We start from the raw sequence: 7,843 nt of genomic DNA on the forward strand, positions 1-7,843 counted from the left end.
TGTGCAGAGCAGCGCGCTTCGTGACAGCTTTGAGCTGCTCCTCTCTTATCTCGCACCAAAGCCGCAGCCACGTTCACAAACCAGGTGCTCCCCCGCCTTTCTCCTCCATGGAGCCTGCGTGGGAAGGCAGGCGCTGCCGATCGCCCGCAAAACGCCTGGAGGGGAGGGAGGAACCTTCCCTCCCCTTCTCCTTCCAGCGGCCGATGGCTGAAGGACTCACCTGGGATGAGAAAGAGGGTTCAGATCACATCCCCTCCCTATCTGCACCTCCAGAGCATGCCCTTGCCACTAGTTAGCTGGAAGGGATTAACTCAAGTATTTTTTCCTGGGGAAATGCTGCAGGGCCTGGATCACCAGCCCTGAGAAGTTAAGAATGCCTCATCATAATAAATATATATAAAACACACATCCCTATGCATGCATAGCAAATATACAATCATATGAATGTGTGTGTCTGTATATATATGCATATCTAAAACCAGCAAGCATGTTTATCATACTCATCTCACACATTTTCTTGCTCTGAGTAGATTCAAAATTCAGCCAATGTGACAAAAAAAAAGTCACTGAAGCCAGATCACATCCCAGTAGCAAAGCAGAAAGGCACGATGCCCCTGCTTTTAACAAGGGAAAATAGGGATCTTGGGAGTAAACAGGAAGGATGAAGAGGCACTTCCAGCTGGCCAAGGCTTTGGGCTCGGTGCACCAGCCAAGCGCTTTGGGCTAGAACTGCTCTTTCTAGAGATTTTCATCTCATGAGGGGTGTTAAAAGTCTGAGAAAGGCACAGTCGCAGTGTTTCTAGCCATGTCCTCCTGCATAACCAGTGCCAGAGCTTGGCGTGGGCTGCGGAGGTCTTGAGGACAGAGGTTTCACATCTCTCCTTGGAGACCAAAACTCATTTCTCTCTGTCTCAGATATGCCAAGGCCAGATGTGCTGGGCTCTGTAAGGGAATGGCACCAGCCTCGGCACAGCTGAGAGAGCCCCAGAAAAGCCTTGAGGTCCTCAAAGGCTCTGCTGGTGTGGGTTTCCATCTCTAACCCAGGTTTCCCACAAGAAAAGGCATGGGGGGCTCCAGCATCCAAGGGAGCTGGGTAACGTCCCCACCACGCTGACCCAAGTGTCCCTTCCCCCAGCAGAAGAAAGCCTGAATTTCTCACTCCCTTTATCCTCTTGGAAGGAGAAAAATACACAGAGAAATCAAGCCGAGGGATGTTGTGGCTCCTAGCTTGGGAGTTTTCAGCTGTGTGTTTATCAGCTCCATCCCCTGATGGTATCAGCACGAACAGGCCACCCACAAGAAGGCTTAGCAGGCTGGTCTGGACTCCAGCTTTTCCTCTCCATCTCCGTGTGTGTGTATATACACCACCGACTATCTCAGGGACCGGCCGTCTGGGGCCTGCATCCATTTATTTACTACACAGCTGATGTAATGGCTAAACATTTTTTTTCTGTGTTTATGGGGTGTGTTTTTTTAATCTGCCAGAGATGAATAGACCCCTAGAGAAGTCAGCTTAGTCGTGTCCCTTCTTGGATAGGAAACAACAAATTTTAGGACAGGAAATGGGAACAACTTAAACAAATGGGTTCAGGATTTTTATATTTAAGTTCCCCAGCTCTCTTCCCTGGCAGAGCCAAGCGATGCTTTTCCCTCTGACCTTAATTCCTTGCGCAGGGGATGGCCCAGGCTATAGGGAAAACTCTACAAGCCTCCAGGATAGTGCTCTAACGACCCGCTTTCTTCCTCCCCCCCACCAGGCACGTCAGATCTGAGCCCCTTCTCTGACCCCCGGCAGTTCGATCGCTCCTTCCCAACGCTGCCGGCTCTCACCGAGACCAGGTTCTCCGACCCACGGATGCATTACCCCGGCGCCATGTCCGCTGCCTTCCCTTACACCGCAACACCCTCCGCCACGGGCATCGGGGGCATCAGCATGACCAGCATGCCCACCACGACACGCTTCCACCACACTTATTTGCCACCCCCCTACCCCGGCTCCACGCAAAACCAAAGTGGACCCTTCCAGGCCAACCCCTCTCCCTACCATTTGTACTACGGCACGTCCTCGGGCTCCTACCAGTTCTCCATGGTGGCGGGCGGCGAGCGCTCCCCCACCCGGATGCTCTCTTCTTGTACAAGTGCCTCAGCGGGGAACAACTTAATGAATCCCAACCTGGGCAATCAGAACGACGGGGTGGATGCGGATGGGAGCCACAGTAACTCGCCGACGACCATGACAACTACTGGGAGGATGGATGAGTCGGTCTGGAGACCCTACTAGGAGGAACTCAACTGGGCACCGATATCTTTAACTTAATCAGCCACCGTTACGCTACTCCTTTTGGTAGTGAATAAAGCAAAATGATGCCTAGGGAAAAGGTAAACCAAAGTCTCCCAAACCAAAAGCAAACCAGGATCCTCTGCATGCAAGCATGGGCAAACATCAAGCAAAGACGGATGGGGACCTACGTTACATTTCAAGATGAACATCCACGAGGCTTGAATTCGTCGCTTGATGTGGTTCCTTTTGTATCTTTTAAGCATGTGGATTGTACATAGGGGAAAAAAAAAGGATGTATGGAATCAGATGTTTGTTTCTTGCAGAACACTTCTCAGTCATCTCACTCGCACCTCTTCCCCACACAAAGCATTCAGAAGTTACGAAAAGCTCACCCTTCTTCTGCAAAATGTTTCAGAGAAGAGAAAAGGCCAGGGAGTTGTCCAAGCCATCTCTCTGCCAATGCAGAAAGACTGAACTGAAAAAAAAAAAAAAAAAGGAAAAAAAAAAGAAAAAACCCCCCGTTGTCTCCTCTCCTTCCCTCCCAGCCAGTGTAGGGCCCCTGACCACCAAAGAGCTCCGGGACGACGCGCGGCACGTGAGAGTCTGGTTTACAGCACAACCGCGGGGACTCGGGCACGTGCGGGGGCTGCGTGCTCCTCGCGGGTCGGCCGGCATCAGCCATGTGAACAAGAGCTGTGATGTGATTATTATTATTTGTTGTTGACGACAGAGGTTGTATTGTTCATTTTTGTCGTTGTCGTCATTTTTAAAACAGTAACGTGGCTGATCCCGTGCCTGACAGACCCCCCTTTCCTGTATGTTTACATGAGATGTACTTTTTACGAGACGTGTTTTGTTTTGTTTTGTTTGCTCTTTTGTCCTGACCTCACCATTCAATTCTTTGCTCCTCTTAGCAAATCTCAGTGATGGTGGCTGAAATGAAGGCGGCGTTCAGGACAATCCAAGATGCATGAGATGCACTTCCAAGCGCATTAGCTGCAACAGGGACTTGGGAACCTTTGGCGTTACCCTGCCACCAGTCTCTGGGTCTTCCTTTCATCCTCTCTGAGTGGCGACACATGCAGCTGGTGGCAAAGCATCGTATTTCTGTTATGATTCTTTCCCGTGTTTTCACCCAGAGCGGATTGACACGTGATGACTTTTTTTATTCAGAAATGACACATACTTGTCGGTTCATACTGAAAGCTCTAACTGAGATTTGGAGAAAGGAGCAATTTCTACTCAGTCCCTCGGTGGTGGGAATATTGCAAAGCAATGTTATCTGGCCTTTTCCATCCCCTCACCCCTCTTGCCATTCCCCCAAGTGACCCCAGGCTTGCTGTAGATGCATAAGCCAAAGAAGGGGCACTAAAGGTACCGCCAGCCCGGCAGTATCTGGTTGCATCACGCGGCATTTGGAGGAACCAGGTCTCCCAGGCACCACACACCCTCGTAGCTGATACCAAAGAGATTGCAACCTGAACAGGACTGTGACGGGAGGCCATAGGCAGCCGGAGAGGCGGCAGGAGCTCCCCCAAGGCCGGGTTAGTGGCCTGGCTCATGCTGCAGAGTTACGTCGCCTCCCGCAAGCCAGCTGTGCTTTCTGCTGGTGTGGGAATTCAGGCTGGATTCGGGATTCCTCGTGCTGGCAGAGGTGAGGATGCGTGGGCAGGTTCTTGGGGAGCACGTAACTGTGGTACCCGCTCCCCTCCAGACCCTACCCTGCATCAAGGGGACGCGGCCAGTCCCCAGCCCCCAGTGCCACCAGTAACCAAGCTGCTTTTTTTTTTTTTTTCGCATGAACATAACAAAATTCAAACCCCACAGCTGCCCTCCCGGCCCCTCTGTCTCAGTTACACCATTACAGCCGTGCCACCTCTCACCAAATCTCAGTTGGCAGCTCATCAGCACTCGGTTGAGGTACAGAGCGTTGTAATTGCACTACCATGTCAAGACTGGAGCAAGACATCCTGGCTTAGTTGGAAAGCTGCGATGACCACTCATGAGTTAAATAAGCAACAAGAAGAACAACTCTTTTAAATAATAATAATAAAAAAACCCCTACCCCAGCAAAACTGCAACCTTCACTTGCCTTAGCAACAGCGAGCACCCTCTGGTGCTTGCCAGCTGTAGAAACTGGACCACGGCAGCCTGTGTTTTGATGCATTTACGTTTATCATCCGATCGCGCCACTGATTGAAAGCACAAAGAAAACAAGGCATTCGTAGTACTAGGTTAATTTAAGACTGTTCGTAGTGAATTTAAAAAAGAAAATAATAAAAAGAATGGCAACAATGTTATTTTTATGACATATTGTCATGTGAAGGTGTAAATATATGCACCTCTGTTGTATGCAAATGGTCACAAGACAGGCCAATGTTTTTTGCTTTGCACTATAATTTGCTTTTTTTAAAAAAATGCACAATTGCTTGTACAGTAAAACCCCTTTGTCTGGCTCACAGAATATTTAACTATAAAATCTAATTTTTGGTCTTATTTGTTATAATAATATAATTCTTAAATGTGTTGAAGGATCCGATTCTTAATAATGCTTCTAATACTTGTATGTGCAGGGTAAAATAACAACAGACAACTAAGGAGATGAGAACAAAGATCTTTGTAGATAAAGAAGGCTAAAGTTGTTGGGTTTTTTAATGGTGTCTTATGATGGACATTAAAAAAAATGCTAGTGATACCAAATAATGTGGTTATTTGTAATATACCAGCCCTACTTGAAGGTAATGCCCTATATTTAATATGTAGCCCATCTTTTTAACCTGTAGCACTTGTCACTGGGGAGGGGGGGAGGCAGGGAGGGAGGGAGAGGAAGAGGAAGGTCTGCTCCTGTTGAAGTCATTGGAAGAAGCTGTCGCTGGAGGAGTCTCTGCTGCGCTGGCTTCAGTGAGAACAGAGCCAGGCTCCTTCGTGAGCGGGTGGAAATCGCGTTGGTACGAAGCCATAGCAAATTGGTCAGCTCTGCTTTTCTATTATTGGTGTCGATGTTCTTATCCAATGTACGTGATTATATCGTCAGGCCTCCTTGTAATCATTTTAATGACTTTCCATGTGGAATAATAAACGTACGGTTACAAGTCTCCCCGGTGCCTTCCGCCTGCTCACTTCTTGCCGGGGGGAGCAGATCTGTGCCCCGGTACAGAGGAAGGTTCATCACGCTGCTCTTTCTCCAGGGTCTAATTTTGGCACCTCTCTGAGCACCCCAGTGCCTGGATCTGGGGTCTGACGGAGGCCTCATGGCTGCTTTTAACCACAGTTTGGCTCGACCAGGTGTTGCAAGGGGTCTGGGGAGGAGGGCAGGCAGGTGCCTTCACAGGGATGCAGGGAGGTGATGGGTGGGGGGGGGACCCCCTGGGCTGTGAGCTCTGAGAAAACCCCTTAGGCTTCTCCAGCGTGGGTCTGGACCACTCACACTGCGCCGAGCTAGACCTGGCAGGTGACCCCTGCATCCCCAGCCAAGCATCCCGCACCCTGACTGCCGCCTGTCATCGCCACGCCGCTTCCCGAGACACCAAAGCTCCGGCGCAAATCTTAAACAGGACCCAAATTCCCAGGCGGTCCAAACCCAAACCCCTTAGCACTCACCACTCGCCTCCAGAACCCAAATGACAGCTGAAAAGCAAAAATTAAAAAAAATCCCAGCCTACAATAGCGGCTGATGCCAATGCGCTGTAGGCTGGGGGCTCCCGAGGAGCCAAGCCACTCAACGCAAGCGTTATTCATGAGCGAAGGCACCAGCCGCAGCGTGCCAGGGCAATGCCAGCGCCTTGCCCATTGAGCAGGGTGGACGTGCCGGAGTCGAGGCTCTGCCTCTTCTTTGCAGCATCTCCATAAGCGTAGCCCATAGCGGCGTTCGCACAGAAAGAGAAAAAAAGAAAGAAAAAAAAAAAAAAAGAAAAGGAAAAGCGCGAACAAAACCACAATAAATGCTAATATGGGTGAGAACCGGGCTCTGCAGCCCTGGCCAGCGGGAATATGTTTCAAGTCAAACCCTAGACATACCCGCCTTTTCTTCACAGCTACTGGGAGAGGAAACACCCCGAGGTGTAGCTATTATTTACAGGAACTTTCCATTCCAAATTGATCCATGCTTTACTCGCAGCCTCGTTCAAAGCCGCAATGAAAAGAGAGAAGAAGAAGAAAAGGAAAAAGAACAAGAGGACAAATAAAAAGGGCTTTGTTGTACCAACGTGTGCTGGGTCACCTGTGGAAAAGGGGCTGTCGAGGGGTGCAGCCCCTTCAGCAAAGTGGTTTTGGTGCTGATGCCGATGGGGTGATGCCTGCTGGGGAGCGAGGCTGTGGCTGGATCAGGCGCTGCTGTTCGGGGCAATGCTGGACCAAACCCGTGCTGGGGGGACACAGCAGCATCTAAAATATAGCTGGGAGGCCCAGGTAGCTCGGCGAGCTGATGGTGTTAAATGTACCCAACACCTGAGGGCCAGATGGGTGTTATTTTTATGTGGGCGTTATTTTTATATGGGCCACCTACCAAGCACAGGATCCAGCGTGCTGTGAAGGCTGGGGCTGCATCTTGCTTATACGCACGTTTTGCACTAAGTTAACGGGAAAGCTGGACCCCAGCATGGCAGCGTGGGATGTGGGGTGTGTCAGCCTCTCGCAAAGGCCCTTCAAGAGCCGAGACCCCTAACAGATGCCCATCCTGGGTGCCAGAGAGTGGAGCCGAGTACCCGAGAGCTGCCACTGTTCAGGGGGATGCTGAAAAATAGGGCTGAAAGCAATAGTGTGGGGCAGTCAGAGCAGAAACGTTTGGGTTTTCTTTTGCAAATGAAAACTGAAAGGGGAAAAAAAAATCCCTGGAGCTTGGATGACTTTTTTTGAGCATTCAGATATTAAATTGAGTGGGGTTTGGGCTAAAAAATCTCCTAGGAAAAGTGAAGAATATTTCCTTTGAGAACAGAGCTAACAAAAGTCTCAGCAAAAATCTTATTATATTCTCTTTCCAGACCAAACTCTAAACCCCAGCGTCTATTTTAATATCTGTGTGTGTCCAAACTGCCTGTCTTTGTAAATAAACTTTCAACTTGCAGAAAGTTTCTAGGCTATGCAGGACGTAGGGGAAGGAGCCTGCCTTGTCACCGGGTCTCGCCTTCCCCACACCATCCTTTTCCCTCGTCAAGCCCTTAACGAACTTTGCATCATTAAGGCACAATCCTGTTCCTCTGAAATAGTGGGGCCAAATGGTCCTGGGAAGTGCCTAGCACCCTTCCTGCACCCCTGGGGACCCCCCGAACCTGCAAACATCAACCCCCCACATCTGCCCATCGCCGGGATTGGTGTGAAACAGCCACCGGCTCCCACTTTTGGCATCATCTCCATGAGCATCCACGGGGGGTTAACCCTGCTGCAGGGCCGTCCTGCTGGAAAGGATGGGTGGTTTGTTGAGGTTGGGGTTTTTTATTTTTGAATACTGCCTATTTAGAAGCTAAATGGTGGAAAACATGGAAAATTCATTAGGGTGTCTGGGAAAGTGTTAGGTTACACGTCATTCACATCTACTTACTCAGCGGGACCTCGCGCCTTGGGGGA

The 7,843-nt window shown here is 49.9% G+C and overlaps 1 protein-coding gene across 1 annotated transcript in view; it reads left to right on the top strand.

Moving 5' to 3' along the window:
- The window catches only part of RUNX3 (RUNX family transcription factor 3), a 41,110-nt gene extending 35,732 nt beyond the window's left edge, over positions 1-5,378 (top strand). Inside the window, exon 5 of the mRNA XM_074894484.1 lies at positions 1,758-5,378. Coding sequence (XP_074750585.1) covers positions 1,758-2,281 — 524 coding nt within the window. The 3' untranslated portion in view covers positions 2,282-5,378. The remainder of the gene's footprint in view (positions 1-1,757) is intronic.
- Positions 5,379-7,843: the final 2,465 nt, after the last annotated feature.

Source organism: Strix uralensis, chromosome 25 (assembly GCF_047716275.1).
Source record: "Strix uralensis isolate ZFMK-TIS-50842 chromosome 25, bStrUra1, whole genome shotgun sequence".
NCBI lineage: Eukaryota > Metazoa > Chordata > Aves > Strigiformes > Strigidae > Strix > Strix uralensis.